The sequence below is a fragment of the Camellia sinensis genome, chromosome 6, assembly GCF_055761805.1.
Source record: "Camellia sinensis isolate YWXY chromosome 6, ASM5576180v1, whole genome shotgun sequence".
In the NCBI taxonomy this organism is placed as follows: domain Eukaryota; kingdom Viridiplantae; phylum Streptophyta; class Magnoliopsida; order Ericales; family Theaceae; genus Camellia; species Camellia sinensis.
This window is the reverse complement of record NC_138966.1, coordinates 60,443,209-60,468,343: the sequence shown is the minus strand read 5'-3', so window position 1 is coordinate 60,468,343 and position 25,135 is coordinate 60,443,209. Positions and strand designations below refer to the sequence as shown.

At 40.4% G+C, this 25,135-nt stretch overlaps 1 protein-coding gene across 1 annotated transcript in view; it reads right to left on the bottom strand.

The window, feature by feature from the left end:
• LOC114256811 (serpin-ZX-like) overlaps positions 1-22,200 on the bottom strand; it is a 105,549-nt gene extending 83,349 nt beyond the window's left edge. Inside the window, exon 1 of the mRNA XM_082873843.1 lies at positions 21,796-22,200. Within this exon, the coding sequence (XP_082729969.1) occupies positions 21,796-22,182 (387 nt within the window). The 5' untranslated portion in view covers positions 22,183-22,200. The remainder of the gene's footprint in view (positions 1-21,795) is intronic.
• Between the last annotated feature and the right edge of the window lie 2,935 nt (positions 22,201-25,135).

Sequence of the window (25,135 nt, the reverse complement as noted above, 5' to 3'; positions counted from 1 at the left end):
TTTTTGCCGACATGGCGTCCGCTCGAGCGGGGTAATTTCACGCTCGAGCGGGGAGCCACGAAGAGAGGCTTTCCGCTCGAGCACTAGACTTCAAGCTCGAGCATAATTTTGATGTTCCCAGTACTTTTGCAGGCCTCAAGGGTCCGCTCGAGCGGGGAAGTCCACGCTCGAGCGGGGACCCTGTTTTCTGAAATTTTGTTTATGCATTCTGAGTTCCGTTTTCCGTTCTCTTTCACTTCTAAGTACTCTTAGGCACGCATTGGGCATTGTAATTGAATTAAAGAGATAAGAATAAAGCCTAAAGAGGAAAATGTGAATTTAAGAACGGATTGAATTGTGGGTGACCCTTTTGTGTTCATGGACTGTGTAGGGTCGAGCTCTAAGGCAAACCAACCAACTTATCACTGTGAGTAACATCGATATTTTGAAGTTTGTCAATTGTCCAATTGCTTATTTCTTTACCAGTTTACTAGTTTGAATTATGGATAACCGATTGATATGAATGAATGGGCCAAAGGCCGTTTTGACATGAATAAATGGGCCAAAGGCCGTTTTGACATGAATGGATGGGCCGAAGGCCGTTTTGACATTAATGGATGGGCCAACGGCTGTTTTGACATGAATGGATGGGCCAGAGGCCGTTTTGATACAAATGAGTGGGCCAGAGGCCGTTTGACAGGAATGAAAGATAAATGAGCCAAAGGCCAGTTCGTTTGAAACCACAGTCACTTGACTTAAATTGGGTATATAAATGTGAAAGAAAAATGTGAATTGGGCCCAAGGCCTTTCGGAGTATGTTGTTCTACATATTGTTTGTATCTTCTTATTTGATATTATTCATTGGGCTATCGCTCACGCTCATTCATGTGTTTGTAGGTGAGCCAAGAGAGGTCCAGACCCAGCCCCAGTGCAGTCTGTGTGGAACATTCGAGTTTTGGAGAGTCAGCCCTAGTGTCTCACGCACGAGACCTGACTTCGCCTTTCTGCTATACTATTTTTTTTGTCTTGTTGGCGAGGACTTTACATATGTCTGTATATAGTTGTCATGGGTTGACTTAGTTTTGGATGATCCTGGTTGTACAGAACTTATGCTACTGCATTTCTGTTGTGAGTTATTAATGTATATGTGTTTGGTTGTATGGATGTGCCATGTAAGCACAGCTCTATGGACAAAGTTTTGAACTGCTTCCGTTTGGCCCCCCAATATCTCTGTTAAAAATACATTTGTTTTGGTTTAAGGCTGTAGGTAATCTCATGATTACTGGCCGGTTATGTCCTTAACCCACGACGGCGGGTTCGGGTCATGACAGAGTGGTATCATAGCACGAGTTAATAACTCACACACTTATCCAAAAGAGCAATAAGCGTCTAGAAAAGATCTAGGATGCATTCATGTGATAAGTATGAATCTGAAAGCATCAAGAATACGCTTAACTGTTAAATGTGAACAATTATGTGTTATAAGCTGTGATTTGCTTGTTTTGCAAATTATTCGAATATGTATGCTCTTTAATATATGCATACTTGTAAATCTATTGTATGAAGCATAATCTAAGTTTAATCAGATGGTGAGAACAAGAGGTGATGAGATAGAGGAATCCTTTACTGCCAGAATGGACAGAATGGAAAGACTGATATAGGAAATGGCAGAAACATTGAGACAACAACAGGAGTGGCAACAACAGTGGCAGCAACCACATCCGCCACCTCCACCTCCACCTCCGGCACCACCCGTGCCAGACAATCAGAATGATGACCGAATCATAGCTCTCACCAAAGAATTCAAGAAAATGAAACCACCACAGTTTCATGGTGGATTAGATCCGTTGAAAGCTGAAGCATTGGTTCTCGGCATTGAGAAATTGTTTGAAGTGTTCCCCTACTCGGAGACACAGAAAGTGCTTCTAGCCACTTTTATGCTAGAAGACGAGGCAAGAAGATGGTGGATGTTAATGAGGGAAAATCATAGAGATGTTGATTGGGTGAAATTTCTGGAAATTTTCTATGACAAGTACTCCCCGCAGTGTGTTTGGGATAGGAAAGTAGCTGAGTTCATGGAACTAAAGCAAGACAGTTTGACTGTAGCTGAGTATGAGGCCAAATTCACCGAATTGGCCAGGTTTGCACCACATGTAATTGATACTGACTATAAGAAGGTGAGACACTTTGAAGGTGGGCTCCGAAGTGACATCCTAGAAAGAGTGAATGTCTTGAAGCTAGAGACCTACATTGGGGTGCTAGACAGGGCCATCATATCAGAGGCTAACATAGCTAGACAAACTAAGCCAACAACAGAGTGGAAAGGCAACAAAAGACAGGGCTTCTTTTCAAAGAAGCAAAATACAGGCTCCTCAAATACTTCAAATTCTTTCCGAGACACAGCTCCCATGTACAACATTTGTACCAGAAAGCACCGTGGAGTTTGTTACTGTGTGTCAGGAGCTTGTTTCAAATGAGGGAAACAAGGGCATATAGCCCGAGATTGTAATCACAATAGTGGAAAGATAACTGCTAGTTCCACTGCATCGATCCCAAAGCCGGGAAATACTTTGAGATCTGCTACCACCGGGGATACCGTGAGACAGGGGAGAGTCTTTGCGCTTGTTCCAGGCGATACACGGATTGCCAACGCAGTTGTCTCAGATACTATTTCCATATGTAATCAGGATGCTTTTGTATTAATTGATTCCGGATCCACACACTCTTTTGTGACATATGCATTTGCATCTAGACTGAATAGACCTTTATAATTACTGCCATATCTACTATGTGTGTCGGCTCCATCTGGGGAATTTGTGTTATGTGAATCTATATACCGGATTTGTGGTATGCATGTTGAGGATGCTATCCTATATGTAGATTTGTTGGCCTTGAACTTTAGGCATTTTGATGTAATTTTGGGCATGGATTGGTTGACCAAGTATTGTGCCACCATTGATTGTGTGACAAAACGAGTTGTATTTCAACCACCAGAACATAAAGAGATTGTGTTTGTGGGTAATGGGGTAGTGCCTCCACCTTATTTGATATCTGCATTGAAAGCATGTAAACTGATCAGGAAAGGGTGTCAGGGTTATTTGTGCTATGTGTTGTCTGAATAATCTGTAAATGCTGAATTAAATGATATCCCTATTGTTAGAGAATTTCCAGATGTGTTTCCAAATGAACTACCAGGGGAATTGGTGGACAGGGAGATAGAGTTCACTATTGAGACTGTGCCAGGCACCTAGCCCATTTCTAAAACTTCCTACAGAATGGCTACTGCCGAAATGAAAGAATTGAAAGAACAGTTGCAATACCTGCTTGACAAGGGGTTTATTCAACCCAGCACTTCACCTTGGGGTGCACCAGTGTTGTTTGTGAAAAAGAAGGATGGAACCCTACGCCTGTGTATCGATTATCAGGAATTGGACAAGGTAACAATAAAGAACAAATACCCCCTACCCCGTATTGATGACTTATTTGACTAGTTGTAGGGGTCACAGGTGTTTTGTAAGATTGATTTGAGATCCGGGTATCATCAGCTGAAAGTTATGGCAGCGGATGCTGAGAAAATCGCATTCAGAACGAGGTATGGACATTTTGAGTTTATTGTTATGCCATTTGGAGTGACTAATGCTCCGGCAGCATTTACGGACCTAATGAACCGAATTTTCAAAACCTACCTTGACGAATTTGTTGTGGTTTTTATTGACGACGTTTTGATATATTCTAAAGATAGACTTGAACATGAACATCATTTGAGAACTGTCTTACAAATACTTCGGGAAAGGAAATTATTTGCTAAACTAAAGAAATGTGAGTTTTGGTTGGACAAAGTTGTTTTCTTAGGGCACGTGATCAACAAGGAAGGAATTTCAGTGGACCCACAGAAAATAGAGGGAATTGTGAATTGGCCTACACCGACAAATGTGACAGAAGTTCGCAGTTTCATGGGCTTAGCTGGTTATTACAGAAGGTTCGTGAAAGACTTTTCAAAATTAGCTGTGCCTCTTACCCAATTGACACGAAAAGGGCAACCGTTTGAATGGAATGACGAAAGAGAAGCTGCCTTTCATGAACTAAAAACAAGATTGACCACCGCACCAATTTTGACACTACCTTCAGGTACGGAGAATTTTGTAATTTTCAGGGATGCGTCTTATAAAGGTTTGGGTTGTGTGCTAATGCAGAACGGAAAGGTTATTGCTTACGCCTCTCGACAGTTGAGGCCACAAGAAAAGAATTATCCAACGCATGACCTAGAACTAGCCGCAGTTGTTTTAGCTTTGAAAATTTGGCGGCATTACCTGTATGGAGCAAAGTGTGAAGTCTACACGGATCACAAAAGTCTGAAATACTTCTTCGCGCAGAAGGAGTTGAATATGCGACAGAGGAGATAGCTGGAACTGATAAAGGATTATGATTTAGAGATTCAGTATCACCCCGGGAAAGCTAACACAGTTGCCAATGCCTTGAGTAGAAAATCAACGGGGAGTATGGCTTGGTTGTTTACTGAATAGAAAGAGATCTTGCAAGATTTGGAGAAGTCTGAAATTGTAGTGATGTGTGAACAGGGCAGATTGATAGCAGCTATTACAGCCGAGTCCACAATCATTGATGAAATCAAACAGAAACCGAAAGAGGATGAATTCCTCAAGAAAGTGATTGATGAATATGAGACAAGTTCGAAGGCAGAATTTGGCATTGAGAATGAAATGTTGAGATTCCGGAACAGAATGTGTGTCCCAGATATTCCAAAACTAAAGAAGAGGGTTTTAGATGAAGCCTACAGATCCGTATTTGCCATGCATCCGGGTAATAATAAAATGTATCAGGATTTGAAACAAACCTATTGGTGGCCTGAAATGAAGAAAGAGATTGCAGAATATGTGTTCAAGTGTCTTTAACGTCAGCAAGTCAAAGCTGAACATCAGAAACCAGGCGGTCTACTTCAACCTCTCCCTATTCCTGAATGGAAGTGGGAGCATGTGACTATGGATTTTGTTGTTGGCCTGCCTCGGACTTCTCAAGGTATGGATTCTATTTGGGTTATAGTTGATAGACTGACTAAATTTGCACATTTTCTGCCAGTTAGAACTACGTTTAATGCTTATAGACTGGCTACCATATATGTTGATGAGATTGTCTGTTTACACAGAGTTCCGGTATCCATTGTGTCGGATAGAGATCCGAAATTTGTATCTAGATTGTGGAAGAGTTTGCAGGAAGCTATGGGGACAGAACTAAGGTTCAATACTGCATTCCACCCACAGACAGATGGGCAATCAGAACGAACAATATAGACTTTGGAAGATATGCTTCAGATGTGTGCTTTAGACTTTCAGGGGATTTGGGAAGACTATTTGCCACTTGCAAAATTTGATTATAATAATAGCTTCCACTCCGGCATCGGTATGGCACCATACGAGGATTTGTATGGTAGAAGGTGTAGATCACCTATTTGTTGGACAGAAGTCGGGGATAGAGCTTTATTTGGGCTTGAAATTGTGCAAGACACTTCTGAGAAAATCAAGATCATTCAGCAAAGGTTCAAAATAGCTCAGGACCGACAAAAGAATTATACAGATGTTCGGAGAAGACCTCTTGAGTATGAGGTTGGTGACCATGTGTTCATTCCTGTGTCCCTAATAAAAGGCCAAATCAGGTTTGGAAAGAAGGGCAAGTTGTCGCCCCGTTACATCGGACCGTTTCAGATTTTGGAAAGGCTTGGCCCTGTAGCCTATAGAGTTGCTTTGCCACTGGGATTCGAACAAATCCATAATGTGTTTCCTGTGTCGATGTTGAGGGGTTACCTTCGAGACCCGCTTCATGTGATTGATTATCACCGGGTAGCTTTGGATGAAAATATGGAATACGCTAAATGGCCGGAACGAGTTGTTAACCGACAAGTGAAGCAACTGAGAAACAAGTCCATCCCAATGGTGAAAGTTGAATGGAAAGAACACTATGGGGCGGATGCCACGTGGGAAAAAGAGGAGGAAATGCGACTACGCTATCCACATTTGTTTCCCGACGCAGGTAAATTAAGTTTGGAGGACCAAACTTCCAAAAGGGGGGAAGACTGTGATACCCCTGTCCCGTAATATGTTAATTGGTCCTTAACCTAAGTATGATTATGTGTTTAATATGATTTTGTGTGCCATTATGTGAAAATATGTGGTTTTGAATTTCTATCTGTTCACCGTAGGAATATCTGTTCGACTGTCTGCTTTGAAAATTAAATTGAAGGCCTTATCGGCCACAGAACCCAAAATTGATTATGCCATTGTGATTAGCGTGATTTTTAGAGCCTACGGTGAAATTTAATTGAAAACTGATTCGGACCAAATTAAGTTGATTAAATTATTGAATTAGTGCCCAATTATTTATTATTATTAAATTAAGTTAGTGGGAATTGTTGTAAAAGGGGCACCACACCTCAGTTCTCCTATTTTGTTGCATCTTGGCTGATTTTTACTCTAAGAGTAGAGAGAGGGTCGGCTAGAGAGGGTAAGAGTAGAAAAGTTGTGTTTGGCTCAAGTTTGTGGAGAATTGGAAGATTAAACCCAAGATTTTGCCATAGATTGGGAGAATTAAGCACCTAGGTGAGTATCTCATGGATTCTAGTTTGTAATTTTGTGTGTTCAAGCTAATTGGGTAATCAAGAGTAAGTTTGACATGAAATTGGGTTAGTTTTGTTGAATTGAAGGTCAATGTATGCATGCATATGTGTAGTTGTCTTGAATTTGCATATTTGGGCTTGAATTACATGACTCATGTTGAATATTGGTCGAAATCCATGTGTTTGACCATCTTTTCATCATATGGGATGAGAATGAGGGTTATATGTCACATGCATGTACAATCTATGGGAGTAGAAGCCTTGAATGCATGAAGTTACTATGTTAATAATGAATTTGGTGGAGAATGAGCCATGCATGGGTTTGATTTATGAAATTGAGTTTCAAAATGTTGTAATCTAGTGTTTGTACCATGTTAGTACACATATACATGAAGTTTGAGTCAAAATCATGCATTTGGAGCCTTTGAATTTGAAGTTGAAGCTCAAGAACATGTTCTGGATTTTCCAGAAATTTGAAGTCCGCTCGAGCGGGGAAATCGCCGCTCGAGCGTGAACTTCGTGCTCCCAGTATTTTTGCAAGCTTGGATGTCGGCTCGAGTAGGAAAGTCCACGCTCGAGCGGGGAGCTATGTAGACAGACCTTCTGCTCGAGCGTCTGAGTTCACGGTCGTGCGTAAAAATGATGCATCTAGCACTTTTTGCAGACATGGCGTCCGCTCGAGCGGGGTAATTTCACGCTCGAGCGGGGAGCCAGGACAAGAGGCCTTCCGCTCGAGCACTAGACTTCAAGCTTGAGCGTAATTTTGATGCTCCCAGTACTTTTGCAGGCCTCAAGGGTCCACTCGAGCGGGGACCCTGCTTTCTGAAATTTTGTTTATGCATTCTGAGTTCCGTTTTCCGTTCTCTTTCACTTCTAAGTACTCTTAGGCATGCATTAAGCATTGTAATTGAATTAAAGAGATAATAATAAAGCCTAAAGAGGAAAATGTGAATTTAAGAACGGATTGAATTATTGGTGACCCTTTTGTGTTCATAGACTGTGTAGGGTCAAGCTCTAGGGCAAACCAACCAACCGATCACTGTGAGTAACATCGATATTTTGAAGTTTGTCAATTGTCCAATTGCTTATTTCTCTACTAGTTTACTAGTTTGAATTATGGACAACCGATTGACATGAATGAATGGGCCAAAGGCTGTTTTGACATGAATGATTGGGCCAAAGGCCCCTTTGACATGAATGGATGGGCCGAAGGCCGTTTTGACATGAATGGATGGGCCAAATGCCGTTTTGACATGAATGGATGGGCCAGAGGCCGTTTTGATACAAATGAGTGGGCCAGAGGCCGTTTTGATACAAATGAGTGGGCCAGAGGCCGTTTGACAGGAATGAAAGATAAATGGGCCAAAGGCCAGTACGTTTGAAACCATAGTCACTTGACTTAAATTGCGTATATAAATGTGAAACAAAAATGTGAATTGGGCCTAAGGTCGCTCGGAGTATGCTATTCTACATATTGTTTGTATCTTCTTATTTGACATTATTCACTGGGCTATTGCTCACGCTTATTCATGTGTTTGTAGGTGAGCCAAGAGAGGTCCAGACCCAGCCCCAGTGAAGTTTGTGTGGAGCAACCAAGTTTTGGAGAGTCAGCCATAGTGTCTCACGCACGAGTCCTGTCTTCGCCTTTCTGCTATACTATTTTATTTTTGTCATGTTGGCGAGGACTTTACATATGTCTGTATATAGTTGTCATGGGTTGACTTAGTTTTGGATGATCCTGTTTGTATAGAACATATGCTACTGCATTTCTATTGGGAGTTATTAATGTATATGTGTTTGGTTGTATGGATGTGCCATGTAAGCACAGCTCTATGGACAAAGTTTTGAACTGCTTCCGTTTGGCCCCCAATATCTCTGTTAAAAATACATTTGTTTTAGTTTGAGGCCGTAGGTAATCTCATGATTACTGGCCGGTTTTGTCCTTAACCCACGAGGGCGGGTTCGGGTCATGACACCATCTTTGTCTTCTCTGTATCCGAGAGTTCGATTGTGATTGTCACTTTGAGGACTGATTACAGTGCACTGTGGTGCCATTCAGACAAGGGGCAACTTTTCATTGTTGTGCAGTGCCATTTAGACAAGGGGAAATTTTCCATTATTTTGGATCTGCGGTTGTGCATCTCAAGAGTAAATTCTGTGTTGGTCGAATAGTGGCCATTTGTAAAAACATTTTTTGAGAATTTTTAATGAGGTTGACTAATTTTCTCTCGAATATTATTCCAAAACTGGACCATTTCTTGGACCCAAAAAAAGGAAAATTTTCAGTGCTCATTGCCTGACTTGCATGATTTTGAATCAGAAAAGTTGAACAAGCGTGTTAATCTTACTCTTATGTTGGTCAAAATTGTTTTAGTAGAAAATCAAAACAAAAAATGGTCAGAATGATGAACTAGGGGCACATTTGAGTCAGACTTCCTATCTTTTCCCCGTTGTCAACGTACTTGCCAGAAAGGGCACTCCACCTGCCAAAAAAGGGCACAACTGAAGCTAACAGCAAAGGGCATAAAGCTCTTACATCCTCCAAGCAACGGGGTATCAAGACAAGTGCGAAGCACGAATTGGAACTGGAGCGGGATATTCGGTTCCCTCATCTGGATGATCAAATCAAAAATTGGCGTCTGAACTAGAATGGGGACTTAGAAAACGCAATGTCTGTGTGACTAATCAATTGTATACCTGGCCGGTGGGACGTGCTAAAACTCACCTCGGTCAAGCTAAGCCAAGGTCATTGTCAACCGATCTCAGCTGTGGATCTACTACACATCCTGTTGCAACCCCTCTGTGGGAAAGCTCACTGTTGTGAGCGGAAGAAAGAGAATCTAGCATAATGCTAGGGGCAAGAGCCCGCAACTTCTTGTTTATCCATCAACTACCCAGGAGAGGGATAAAAAAATGAGAGATTGAAGAATAGAGAGATGTCCGCTGAGAGAAAAGTGAGGAAATGGCTTTTCAGAGAAAAAGAGATTGAGTGTCAGAGTGATGTGAGAATCACAAATAAGAAAGGGTGGGAAAAAATACCCGGAGAAGCTGTGGGCTCCCCATAGACTGAGAGGTCTCTTGCCATTGGAATATGTCTGAGTGTCGTGTGTGTTGTTTTGTTTGTCTCGATTCTTGTTTTGACTCGTTTCGGGTGTCTATAGATGTGTTTAGGTTGTTTTACCTTGTCTTTCTCTTTGTTAAGTCGTTTTGGCTGTGGTCAGTCGTAGGCTCAATACCCGGTTAAGAACTCGTTCCTCAATTTCAATTTCAAAATGAATTGTTTTGTGCTCAGAGTGTTATGCCGTTCTCCACAAATGTGCAAAACAAGATTTTTTCTTTCATGAACTGCAGGGTTCAACCCAGGTCATGTCAGAACGGTAGAACCAGGACCTATCTGAAGCTATATGGGTTCCAGACTGCAAAGCAAAAGAAAAGAAGGAAAATCAAAGCATCTGAGTTTGTTTTAACTTCAGAAAAGTTTTGAAATTGCATTCCAAATGCACCTCCTCAGGCCTTTTCAATGCTCCGAAGTATGAGTGTGCCTTTACCTCAAGCTCAAGATCAAGTCTGCTTCAAGCCAGAATGGCAATCAGAATTGCTCTCCCTGAGTAGCGGTCCCTGCCAAGGGCATCTTGGTTGTGTTTGCAATGAGTTCCTAAGAGACCAACTGCGACAGTGGAAACTAGAGTTCGAATGGCTGATGCCTAGAATGCAAAGGTTCGGGATTTCTGAGGCTAAAGTCTGGTTTAAATACCCAGGGGTGTATCCCTGGCTTGAAATCTGTATGGAGCCCCATAGGTTGAGATAGCGTGTGCGCACCTCAATTCAGGACACTGAACCAACCTAGTCTGTCACCCCATTGGAGAATAGGGAAGGTTGTGAATATGATCAGGAAGGAAAACGGCATTTGTGGTTTCTACATGCAGAAGTTACCCCTTGTCAGCGTTTCAGGACCTTTGTACTGTGAGTTGAAGGTAAGTGTTTGAGGAACACAAGGGGAGATCCCCGTCAGAGTAGAGCGGTTCATCGCCACTCACCCGGTGAGGTGCTTTCTAAAGCGCCGCTGTGTTTGTTTGTTGCATTCTTTAAACATCATGCATTGTATTGCATTGTACCTATCAAGTTTCTTTGTCATACATGCACGATATTGTATGTACGGTTCATTTGAGGATGGCGCACCCAAGCGATATTGGATATGCGGTTCATTCAGAGAAGTTCTGTTTAAAATTGATTATGCTTTGTGTATCTATCACACTCTCTTCACTTAATGTATCTATCACACTTTGTTCATATAGTGTATCTATCACATTCTCTTCACTTAGTGTATCAATCACACTTTGTTCATATAGTGTGTCTATCACACTCTCTTCACTTAGTGTATCTATCGCACTTCATTCACTTTGTGTATCTATCACATGTTCGCTTCGGGTATCTATCACACATGCTCACTTAGTGTATCTATCACACTTCATTCACTTTGTGTATCTATCACACGTCCGCTTTGTGTATCTATCACACATGCTCACTTTGTGTATCTACCACACGTTCGCTTTGTGTATCTATCACACATGCTCACATTGTGTATCTATCACACATTCACTTAGTGTATCTATCACACTTCGTTCAGTTAGTGTATCTATCACATGTTCGCTTTGTGTATCTATCAGACCATGCTCACTTAGTGTATCTATCACACTTCGTTCACTTTGTGTATCTATCACACGTTCGCTTTGTGTATCTATCACACATGCTCACTTTGTGCATCTACCACACGTTTGCTTTGTGTATCTATCACATGCTCACTTTGTGTATCTATCACACAATCGCTTTGTGTATCTATCACACCATGCTCACTTTGTGTGTCTACCACACTTCATTCACTTTGTGTATCTATCACACATGCTCACTTTGTGTATCTATCACACGTTCACTTAGTGTATCTATCACACGTTCGCTTTGTGTATCTATCACACATGCTCACTTTGTGTTTCTATCACACGTTCACTTAGTGTATCTATCACACTTCGTTCACTTAGTGTATCTATCACACGTTCGCTTTATGTATCTATCACACCATGCTCACTTAGTGTATCTATCATACTTCGTTCACTTTGTGTATCTATCACACGTTCGCTTTGTGTGTCTATCACATGTTCTCACTTTGTGTATCTATCACATGTTCTCTTTGTGTATCTATCACATGTTCTCTTTGTGTATCTATCACATGCTCACTTTGTGTATCTATCACACCATGCTCACTTTGTGTATCTATCACACCATGCTCACTTTGTGTATCTATCACACGTTCACGTTGAGTATCTACCAGGCCATGCTCACTTAGTGTATCTATCACACTTCGTTCATTTTGTGTATCTATCACACGATTGTTTTGTGTATCTATCACACACGCTCACTTTGTGTATCTATCACACGCCCGCTTTGTGTATCTATCACATGCTCACTTTGTGTATCTATCACACGTTCACTTAGTGTATCTATCATACTTCATTCACTCAGTGTATCTATCACACGTTCGTTTTGTGTATCTATCACACCATGCGCACTTAGTGTATCTATCACACTTCGTTCACTTTGTGTATCTATCACACGTTCCTTTTGTGTATCTATCACACATGCTCACTTTGTGTATCTATCACACGTTCGCTTTCTGTATCTATCACATGCTCACTTTGTGTATCTGTCACACGTTCGCTTTGTGTATCTACCACATGCTCACTTTGTGTATCTATCACACGTTTGCTTTGTGTATCTATCACACCATGCTCACTTAGTGTATCTATCACACTTCGTTCACTTTGTGTATCTATCACACATGCTCACTTTGTGTATCTATCACACGTTCGCTTTGTGTATCTATCACACATGCTCACTTTGTGTATCTATCACATGTTCACTTAGTGTATCTATCACACTTCGTTCACTTTGTGTATCTATCACACGTTCTCTTTGTGTATCTATCACACCATGCTCACTTTGTGTATCTATCACACGTTCGTTTTGTGTATCTATCACACATGTTCGCTTTATGTATCTATCATACCATGCTCACTTCGTGTACCTATCACACTTCATTCATTTTGTGTATCCATCACACGTTCGCTTTGTGTATCTATCACACATGCTCACTTTGTGTATCTATCACACCATGCTCACTTTGTGTAGCTATCACACGTTCGCATTGTGTATCTATCACACGTTCGTTTTGTGTATCTATCACACATGCTCACTTTGTGTATCTATCGCACATGTGCGCTAAGATTGCATAATTTTCTTACATCCTTTCTGTATGGAATGTAGTTTAGTTCGTGTTTACTTGCTTAGGTATGAGTTTTGCTGTAGCATTTCTTCGTATAGCATTCGCTTAAAATGTTGCATTTATTTTGCATAATTTCTTCATCACAGCACTCTTTGGATGATCATAAGTTATGTTCGGCATTGTGCATGTCATTTGCATCTTGCCCCTGCCTGCGGGCGCATCTATTTGTTATCTTGCCTGTTTGTCTAAGTCTTCGGCCTTGTCAAAAATGGGTCATCTCTCGGCTTTGACATTCACTCCCGTCACTTCTTGACTTCCGAGTTCTGTCAAAGGGGGCAATTATAGACACCCCATTTTTGACCGAACTTAAGACTCAGACGTCATTGTTTGAGCACGCGGTGATTGCGTATGTTTGTGCTCGTTTCGAGTTTTCAGAGTTTTCGGCTGAGTGCCTTGCCTCTGGGCCTCTGAACTCTTTGTGTTTTGGCTCGATTTGTGGACCAAGCCTTGTTGCCCTTGTCTGGAGGGAGAGAGGGGTCTGTAGACCACTTTTCCCTCTTGTAGACTAGTTTCTGATTTCCAGAGTCTTCAGCTGCGCGCCTTGTCTCGGGACCGCTTAATGTTCTCCTCTTGGCTTGGTTTTTGAACCATGCCTTGTTGCCTTTGCCTAGAGGGACACAGAGGTCTTGTAGACCACTTTTCGTGCTCGTAGACTAGTTTTCGAGGCTTCCGGCTGCGTGTCTTGTCCGGCAGACTTTCGTCTTTCATCATTTTTGGTTTGTTTTTAGCACAAACCTTATTTTCCTTGCTTAGAGGGTGGAATAAGGGTTGTAGACCAGTTTCTCTCCCTGAAAACCACTTTTCTTCCCCCGCCAACCAGTTTTCTGGTCAGCCAACTGGTCTTTGTGGTCTTTGGACCACCAAAAGTGGTCGGCAGCCATGCCACCACCTTGCTTTCTTGGTGCAGACCACCTTTCCCCCCTTGCCGACCACTTGGCCTTCTTGCAGACCACTTTTGGTGGTCGGTCGACCAGTGGATGTAGCTGGCCGACCACTTCAACTGGTCGGCAGCTTTCCTGCAGTTTCCTGCAGATATTTGCTTGGAGCTCCTAGCTTGCTCAACAAGCTTGAACTTTGATTTTCTATAAGTGGGAACCTCCTCCCTCTTGCTTCAGGTTCAGATTTTTGCTTAGAGCTATAGATATACAACTGTATGTCTATATTGCTTCTTCTCTTCATATTTGTGCTTAAACGTGCCTTTCCTTCACACTTTTGCACACAAACACATAGTGAAACACCACACTCTTGTTGATGTGGCTTCTTGAAGCTGGTTTTGTGTTTTTTGGATTGCTTTTGATCCAAAAAGGTTGCTGGAGTTGCTTCCTTGAAGTTGTTCTACAAGGGTAAGTCTCTAACCCCTTTAAAGCTTTGTTTTGATTAAGCTTTTGGCCCCATTTGCATGATGTTTTAGGCCTAACTTTAAACTACAAAAAGTTCTGATTTTTAGTGCTTAACATGTTTGTTTAAGGCTTTGTTGGTGTTGGGGGTGGTCCACCCCCTCTTGTGCCTTGTTTGGTCTTGTTTTGTGCTATCTTTTCAAGCTATCAGGACCACCTCTTTTTGACCTTCTCACCACTGAAACTCAGAGGAATTTCAGTGGTGGAAAGGGTGTTTTGAGGTCCTAAATAGGAGAGGGTCATCCTCTCTCCTTGTATCTTGGTTGCCAGCCTTGTATGCCTCATGTTTTAGCATGTCTTGCTAGCCCATTTTGGCTCTATCTCAGCATGTTTTTGGTGTTGTTTTAGCATGCCTTAGCTCTGTTTTAGGTTGGTTTGATAGCATCTTACATGCTCCTTGCACTTGTAGTGCATTTTCATTCACTAGCCTAACATGCATCATGCTTTGGACCATCATTCTAGCATGCTTTTGGCTCTACTCAAAGAGGCTTTTGTTCATGTTTTACCATGCTTGAGCTCTGTTTTATGTTGTATTGGTCATGCATGCCTTGCTTTGTATAGCCTTAGTGCATTCTAGCTCACTAGCTTTGAGTTTCCAAGTCACTAGTATGCATTGCTTGGGCCATTTGCATGATTTGGCATGATTTGGTATGTGATTTCAGTGCATTTAGTGTGGTCATGCACTCACATCTTTCACTCTTTCAATGCTTTGGAGGGTTGGTGCTTTATGCCTTGAACATGAGCCATTGTGTATGCCATCTTGCCTAAGCTTTTGGGCTGCCACATCAGTGTGTTTTTGGTCTTGTTTTGCCATGTTACAACTCTAATTTTTGTTGGTGAAGTCATCTCATGCTTGGTTTTGGTAGGTGTAGTGTAATCCTCCTTATTGGCCTTGCATACTTTATGCTTCATGCCCTTCATGTTAGCATGTGTTAGCTTTAGTTCATGCATGTTTTAGTATCATTTTGGCATGCTCTAGGACTGTTTTGGGTTGCCTTGGCCATATGGTTCATGTATTGCATAGCCGTAGTGCAATTGGCCTTGCTAGCCTTGAGTTTTGAGCACCATAGCATGCTTCATTTGTGACATGTACATGATTTGGCATCATTTAATATGATATTTTAGAGCATATAGCATTGCCATATTCTCACCCCTTTCACCCTTTGAGAGCCTCTAAGGGTCATGCATTATTGCCTTGTTTGTGGCCTAGCTTGTATGCATGCATGCCTAGACCTTTGAGCTCCTATCTCAGCCTGTTTTGGCCCTTATCTTGACCTATTTGAGCTCTATCCATGATTGGTTCCTTCATTTATACCATGTGTTGCATGCCTCTTGTGTAGTCTCCTTGAGTAGCCTTGTGCCTTAGGCCCTCTTGCATGACATACTTGGGTTGTTTGAATGGTTTGGCATCATTTCATACATAATTTCATAGCTTGTAGTGTTGTCACACTTTCATATTTGTCACTCCTTGCTCATGTTTGAGAGTTGTGCTCTTATGCTTAATTGGTGAGCCAATGCATGTGAATGCATCATCTTGCCTTTCATACCATCCTTTCATAGCATCATGGCCATTGTTTTGGCATGATTTAGGTCTGTCCATATTCGGTTTAAGTCCATTGAGCATTGTTTTGCATGCCTCTTGTGAGATGCTCTTTCCTAGCTTTGATGCTTTAGCATCCGAACATGCCATGCATGCATTCTCCATGTGTTAGAATCTTGTGCATACCATTCTAGCATTCATAGAAATGCATTTAGTTTGCATGTTGTTGCATTGCATGATGTTGCATTACATTGCGTTTGCATTTTGTTTGCATGTGCATGCATGGATTGTGCTTGCATGCCATTTGCATTGGTAGGTTGAGCATGTTGCATGCATTGCATTGTGTTTGGATTGGGCGTTGATCCAAACACGAGAAACGAGGGACGTTTCATACTTGAAGTGATGAAACGTGCCTCAATTCTCGGTCGCCGACCCTCTTGATCAAGCATGATAGAGGCGGAGGCTTTTTATCTGTTATTTGTGCATTCATTTACATTGAATTGTGCAAACTCGGCTTCTCGGCCATCGTGCATTGCGATGCTCGGTTGATGGCCTGAGAGTCGAGAACCGCACTCCCTTGAGATTAAGAAATGATAGAGAGGGTGGTTGTGCATACATATCTTGCAAATACACTGTTGTGCCCCTTCTTGTTCTCTGTTGCAGCAAACCAGAGTTGTGTAGAATTTTTTGGTCGGCAGACCAGAAAAAGTAGCTGGCCGACCACTTTTTCTGGTCTGCAGCAAGTGTAAGTGGTCGGCAGGTGGTCTACACCACCAATAAGTGGTCGGCAATGCTCCTGGAGGTTCCCATGATAGAGTAGAAGCTATTTGGAGCTTTGCGCAGTGTCCTGAGAACAATTACAAACAGAGGCAAGTTGGAGCATAGCGATGGATTTCCGAACGAGGCGACCGAGCATGCATGCACTTCTCGCCCTGAGGACCTCTTCTTTTACTGCTTTACTTAGCTTCTTTACTTAGCTAGCTAATGCTTTGGTTTTGTACTTAATTAGTTAATGCGCTTAACTATTCAATTTGTGCTGTAATAACTAATTAGTTAACTAGGATTAGTCAATTAGTTTCGTTTTGTAATAATTAGTTTAATTAGCTTAGATTAGCTAGTTAGCTTATTATTCGGACCCTCCGTCGAGAGGGCACAACAGTGGTAATAAGCGTGCGTGTGTGTGATGCATGTCTTCCAACCCCCACGTCTTTCTCCCTTTTATTTACCAGCTTTTGATGGTTAGTTTTAGGGCATGTTTCAATTAGCATACTTATGTTTGCATGCGTGCATCATTCATTTGTCTTGCATGCACCGGGCTCGGCGCATCATTCAAACTGTATTGTATCTTAGTACTTGATTACGTGTTTCAAAGCATGTTATCAAGTGTTGCATTCATATGCTATTCTAGATAGCCGAGTCTATTTTAGTTGCATTTTTGCATGTTTGCATTAGGCATCTTAACATAGCTAGGATCATGCATTGATTACTAACTAGCTTTTGTTTTGGCTCGGAGTACTAGGTAAGCTTTTTTGCTTTAGCATCCTTGCATGCGTGTAAGTGACTGCTATGACAGCATGCTTGCCATGAGGTTTTCTGCTTGAGTGATTAATTGCATGAATGCCTGTGGATGATGGCTTCATTGTTTGAATTGGAACAATTCATCGAAATGAGAGTTTTAAGCCCACTTGAGAGTGGCAAATCATGTTTTCTAAGCCCACTTGAGGGTGGCAAAATCTGCGTCTTAGCTTACTTGCGAGTAGCAACTTCAAACCATTTTCAAACAAACAAACATGAGATGTTTTGTTCCAACTTGAGTGATTTAGTCTATACTTGTATGTTGTGCGCATCACATAGTAAGCTAATCTAATAAACCGGAATAAGAACATGTGTTTTAAAAAACAAAATATCATGTTAGTAGAGGCCGATCCTTCGATCGGGCGAGCGGGGGTGCTCATTGCATGACCTTCCCCTCTCGTACCCAAGTTCCCGAGCCGAGGCCACTTTGGTGATGACGGACACGTGGCCTTAGGCACGAGTCAGGGTTTCCTAAATTTCCCAAAAATAAAATATTTAGGTGGCAACTCTGAAATCTGGCAAAGCAGTCCACGTTTGGCGCTTTTTGATTAAAATCAATTTTTCAAAACGATTTGCCAGATTTGGACTCTATGGTGATTTATCAGTCTTACATTGCACTTTGTGAGATTAGCTTCAGAACCGTGACAGGAGTCCGAACTGTACTAGCTAAGAACCACAATTTGCGCCCTCGCGCGTGGAGCGGAGTTCCGGGCGGTCTACAACTCCACTCCAGCATGTTTTTGGCTTTGATTTAGCATGCTTTAGGACTGTTTTGAATAGTTTTGGCCATGTGGTTCAAGCTTTGTATAGCTATAGTATAGTTAGCCTTGCTAGTCTCTTGTTTTGAAGCCCCTAACATGCCTTATTTGTGATGTTTGCATGATATGGCATCATTTGGCATGTAAATTCAGAGCATATATCATTGTCTCACTCTCACATATATCACTCTTTCATTGCATTTGAGAGTTGAGTCTTCATGCCTTGCTTGCGGGCCATCAAATGAGCATGCTTTCCTTGTGTTCTATGCCTTAATTTCAGCGTATTTAGGCTATTGTTTTGGCATGATATAACTCTGTTTTTGGTTGGTTTGGTTGTTTGTGCATTGTATTGCATAGCCTTAGTGTTGTGTACTTCGCTACCTTTACTACTTTAAGCCCTCTAGCATGCTATACTTGTGATGTTCGTATGATATGTCATCATTTGACATGTAATTTTAGTGCTTATACCTCTATCATGCTCTCATGTATATCACTCTTTAATTTTGTTTAAGAGTTGTGCTTCATGCCTTGTTGATGAGCCAATGCATGCACATCATTTTCTTGCCTTCCATGCTATCATTTTAGAGCATTTTGACCACTATTTTGGCATGCATAAGGTCTGACCATAGCTGGTTTGACCATTTGAGATTGATAGTGCATGCCTCATGTATAATACACTTCACTAGCTTTAGTGCTCTTGGCCTTTAACATGTCTTGCATGCATTGCTTACATGATAGAGTCGTATGCATGCCACTTTAGCATTGAAAGATAAGCATGTTGTTTGCATTGCATTGTGTTTGGATTGGACATTAATCCAAACACGAGAAATGTGGGACGTTTCATACTCAAAGTGATGAAACGTGCCATATTTCTTGGTCGCCAACACCCTTGATCATGCATGATAGGGTGGAGGCATTTTGTGTATTGTTTGTGCATTCACTAAGCTTGTGTAAGCTTGGCTCTTTGGCCATCATGCATTGAGATGCGTGCTTGGTGGCTTGAGAGCCGAGTACTACGCTTCTTTGAGCTTGAGGCATGATAAGGAGAGTAGCTGCACACACATTTCCTTGCAAATACATTGTCTTGGCTCTATTGCTCTTTGTTGCAGCAAAACTAGAAGCCTAGAGAAGCAACTAGCCGACCAGCTAGTTTTACTAGCCGACCGGCCAATTTTAGTGGCTGGCAGCCACTTTTTCTGGCTGGCAGCCCACCAGTAGATTCCTGTTTTAAAGTAAAGGCAGTCTGGAGGTTGGCACAATTTTCAGAGATCACAATGAGTGCAGACAGAGGCAACTCATGGCAAGGCAATGCATTTTTGGGTGAAGCACACCGAGCATGCATGTCATCCTCTCTCGTGGCCATTTTACTGCTTTGCTTAGCTAGTTAATTTACTGATTTTGTAATTAATTAGTTAATGTGTTTAGCTAATTCAATTCGTCTTTGTAATATTCTAATTAGCTTAGATTAGCTAGTTATTCAATCTCATTTGGTTTGTACTAATTAATTAGCTAAGTTAGTTAATTAGTTGTTTTGTAATAAGTAGCTCAGCTTAGCATAGCTTAGTTCTTATGTATTCGGACCCTCCTTCGCTAGGGCATATTGTTGTAATAAGTATGCGTGTGTGTGTGAATGTCTTCCAACCCCACGTCTTTCTTCCATTTATTTAACCGCTTACGATGGTTAGTTTAGGGCATATTTCAATTAACATATCTTATGCTTGCATGTTTGCATCCATTCATTTGTCTTGCATGCACTGGGCTCAACGCATCATTCAAACTGCATTGTATTTTAATACATATTTGAATACGTGTTTTAAAAGCATGTTATCGAATTGTTGCATTCATATGCCATATTAGATAGCCGAGCCTATTTAGTTGGATTATTGTATGTGTTGCATTAGGCACTTAACATAGTTAGGATCATGCATTGATTTCTAACTAGTTTTCTGTTTTGGTTCGGAGTACACTGTAAGTGTTTTCGCTTTAGCATCCTTGCATGTGTGTAAGTGACTGCCATGATAGCATGCTTGCCATGGGGCTACTTGCTTAAATGATTAATTGCACGAATGCCTATGGATCAAGGCTTTATTGCTTGAATTGGAACAATTCATCAAATGTGCGTTTGAAGCCCATTTTGCAGAGGGGCAAAATCATCATGTTTTCAAGCCCACTTAAGGGTGGCAAATCCGCGCTTTAACCTACTTACGAGTAGCACTTTCAAACCATTTTCAAAAAAATAAACATGAGTTGAGTTGTTCCAAATTGAGTGATTTAGTCTATACTTGTAAGTTAGCTAAATAAGAACACATGTGCTAGCTAAATAAGAATACTTGTAAGTTAGTAAGTTAGCTAAATAACCGGAATAAGAACACATGTGTTTTCAAAACAACATATCATGAGTAGTAGAGGCCGATCCTTTGATCGGGCGAGCGGGGGTGCTCATTTCAGGACCTTCCCCTCTTGTACCCAAGTTCCCGAGCCGAGGCAACTTTGGTCATGACGGACACGTGGCCTTAGGCACGAGTCAGGGTTTCCAAAATTTCCCAAAATAAAATATTTAGGTGGCGACTCTGAAATCTGGCAAAGCAGTCCATGATTGGCACTTTTTGATTAAAATCGATTTTCCAAAACGTTTTGCCGAATTTGGACTCTTTGGTGATTTATTAGTCTTACATTGCACTTTGTGAGATTAGATTCAGAATCGTGATAGGAGTCTGAACTGTAGTAGCTAGAACCCAATTCGCGCCCTCTCCGAAAGGGGGGTGCGCGGAGGAAGTTTGGGCGGTCTACAAGTAGAGCTAAGTAAGCTCCTCCTCCTATGGGTAATCTATGTATTGAGTTTATTGTTAGTTAATTTTTTCTCTCTCTCTCTCCCTGTGGATAGGCGCACTGCTGAACCACATAAATCTTGTTGTCTTTGATAGCGTGTATTGGTAGTTGTTTCTCCCTGGGCACAACACCCTGAACAAAATTTTCTTTCAGCTCAAATTTGTTTGGACAACAGTTACATTTCAAAGCTAATGGTCATTTATTGTTTTGGAAGGAACACAAACTCTTATTGTTTTTTGGGAAATTCTACCATACACACCCCTTGAAAGGGTGTACCATAACCACCCCTAGTTATACCATTTTCTAAAATTCTTTATTCAGTTACGACCAATTTTTCATTAGTTATGACAATATATTAGTTTTGATTGATGAGATTTTTGGTTATGCACCTCATATGGTGTTTGGTATTTTTGTTATAAGTTTGTCTTCTTTTTTTTTTCTTGCAAATCCGAACTGTTATTTTTGCAAATAAAAAAAAAATAGTAGAAAGATGCAATCAAAGTAGGAATTACCCCCTATGCTCCTGCAAATGGTCAACACAGTCGAAATGCCAATCTTTATTCGGGTTTATCGACACTGATACTGATCTAATTAAACATCTAGGCTTCCATATTTCACCATAGAAAAGCTCATAGAATTCCAGATAGATAGCTTGTTTACCAATCAATTCTAAAGTTCTACAGTTAACATTATGGTAATTATAAGGATGTTGTAGTAGAGAGAGAGAGAGAGAGAAAGAGAGAGAGAGAAGTTACCTTAGTCTGAAAATCGACATGATTGGAAGCGGCCTTGTAGACAGTGTCGACAATGTGTTTGAAAGAAGGCTTGAGAGAGAGAGATTGGTCTACCCACACCCCGTTGGCGAAGGACAACCTCGGACCGGTGGGTCCACCATTGGCAAAGACGAGGGAGACGAGCGGCGAAGAGAGAGAGTTGAGTTTGTCGGAGGATTTGGAGTTGAGGAAGGAGAGCAACTGGTCAAGGGTTGGGGGTTTGGAGCCAGCGGTGATCAAGCTCAGGACAACGTGGATGGAGAGGGGAGAGAAGACGAGGTTCGAGTCCTTGGCCTCGCTTAGCACCACTTGCTTCGCGATGGCCAACGAGACGCCTGTTTGCCTGTTGATCGATTGCCGGAGGTCCATTTTCGTGCCACAATACTAAACACGCAAAAAATAATTTAAAGAAGAGAAGAGAAAGTGTGAGAAAGAGGAAAGTCAGTCAAGTCGGGTGGAAATACTAAATATATAGAGGGTCCCCAAAATTACTTACTTTTTTTTTTGATTGGCAAAAAAAAAAAACCTTTATTGATGAACGATAAAACATTATACCAAAAAAGGAAATAGATGGGTACAAAAGTATCATAGAGAATATACCAATCCCAACTAAGTTGGCACCAATATAACCGTCTAATCCCTTGCAAGCACACCATCACAGTTGGTGAGCAACCAACCAGAAGAAAAACAAAACAAAAAGCAACAGACAACACAAAAACCAGCACAACAAAAGGTCACCAATAGCTAACATCTAGCAAAAGCCTTTGTTTGCAAAGCCTCCACTACTTGAGCATCACCTGATGGAGAACTCTGTAGCACAAAACCAGTTCAGTAACAACACAGAATTTTGCAGCCAAAAACAGCCAATATACCAGCAGTTGCCCCATTACCCTGAGTATCAGAAAACTAGCACTCCATTCACCAACTTAATCAACTCCCAGCATCAAACTAGCTAATAAAGCAAAACCAAAATTGCAGCTATTGCAGAGAGCAACCATTAGCAACTAGCTTCCACCATAATCATCAAGACTCAACTATAGTTTCATAAACCCCACTCCTTGAGCCCAAGCTTCCCACAAATACTGTAGCAGCTAGAAGCAAACCACTGCAGCATCTCAGACCAAGACATCTCCACTTCTTCACCCACACAGCAAACCGGTGCAAAAAGCAGCTCCAAATCATTGAGGGCCCAAAATTACTTACTTACTGGTTAAGGATGCGAATAGTAACGTAAAGGTCTAAAAATTCTATCAAAAATTTTATTAAAGATCTTATATGAATGTAGAATTCATATAATAGGTCTATGTAAATCTCACGCATATGTAAAATATTTAATAAAATTTTTAGATTTCTAAAATTTTTGGGATGCGAATCACGATGAATCATCTGTTTTTAAATGAAAACACGTGTCCACAGATGGCTCCTTTTGTGTTTGACTTGGGAGACCGTTGCGTACCCGTTAAGCAGTGTTTGCTTTTACTTTTATGGTTTTGAGCACCGCAAGGTACCTTACGGCCGAGGAAAATAAATGCATGGAATGGAAATTCTATTCATCCTAGTTATGATTTTTGTAGTTTTAATTATCATATATTAGAATATTAATTAAGATTTAATATTAACGGTAGTGTTACATGTACTAATTAATGTACACATTAGTACACTGATCTTACCTATTATACAAATTACAAATATCGAAAACCTCTAAAATTATGTCACATCATCTGTTAGTATACTAGTTACTACATTAATTAGTACATATAACATTATTCTAATACTAATTATGACATTATTTTGATTCTGAATCAAGAATTCATTCATTATATCTTATGTAGTGTTTTGTTGTAATTTTTTTTAAATATTTTATTATGACTCATAAAATTGAGTTATGATATTTATACTAATTAATCATATAAATGTCATAACTTACATATGTTGCACAACATTACCCTATGAGAAAAAAAATATTAATTTTATATATTAATACTATCTGTAGCATTTCTAATCTGATAGTGTACAAACAAACACTCTTTATCTTACATCTCTAACCTAATACAACCACACAAATAATCTCATCACTTAATCCCACCATACTCCTAATCTCCTCAATCCTATGGAGCCAAACAAACGAGGCCTACGAGAAATCATGGTTGTTGCTCTACCTAATTCATATTATTTTAAAATAGATTTTTCGAATTCAAATTATTTTAAAGGATTTGACTTCTCTCAAATTGTCATATCAATTTGAGAGCTTGGTAAGCCCATTATGGTATCGATTTTTGTGATTCAAACCGTTCATTTTTTAGGACTTGTTGGGTAGAATATTCATATAAAAAATAAAGATTGAATATCAGTAGCTATATGTTTGAATCATATTTGTTTTTAAAAAATGAATTCCAAATATAATTTCAAGAAAAGCCATTCATTTTTTGTAATACAAATTTGATTCAAATATATAACTATCAATATCCAATCATCTTATTTTTTGCATGAATATTTTACTCAATGAGTCTTAAAAAGTGAACGGTTCAGATCACCAAAGTTGATAATAAAATGGACCTATCAAACCCAAACACTCTCTCAAATTAAGATAGCCAACATGAGAGAAACCTTACCTATTTTAAACTTCTTAAATTTATGTTATTATTTGAAGTTAAAACATAACTTCAATTTTAAAACTCAAACCTTACTTTTAAGACACAATTTCAAATAATTAAAATTGTGTTTGAAAATATGATATTGAAAAGGGTTAATTTGTGAAAAGTTCATTTGTGTGGGGTCATATGTTATTTAACTTAAGGTTTAATCTTTTTTCATGATAAGGACACACATTGAAAGGTTGCCGGAAAAGTAACTGGAAAATTGGTTGAAAAGGTTACGGGAAAAGTTGTTGGCAGACAGCGACTGGCAATGACCCTCAACTAGTGGTGGTGAGGTACACAAATTGGTCACATTGAACAATTAGGTAAATAGATAAGTAACACGTGTACATATAGGTGACATTTGAATAGGTAGTTTTTCATTTGAACAAATAGTTGGATAGACAAGTGACATTGAATAGATAGACAGATAGGTATCTTTTTGGCCCAAAAAAGGTTTAAGTTTGGACCTATTGGCCCAACAATTTCACAAATAGACCTCTGGTCTAAATGCCCTACTAAAAAATGAAAACATGAGAGAACTTAAGGGGCTTGTATAGCCCACCAAGGGTCTCGTTTCTATGATTTGAATAGTTTATTTTATAGGCCCTTCAACATATATTATCCATGAAAAAAAATTAGAACGATTCAATAATCGCAATTAGTGTGTTTGGTTTCAGTTTTTT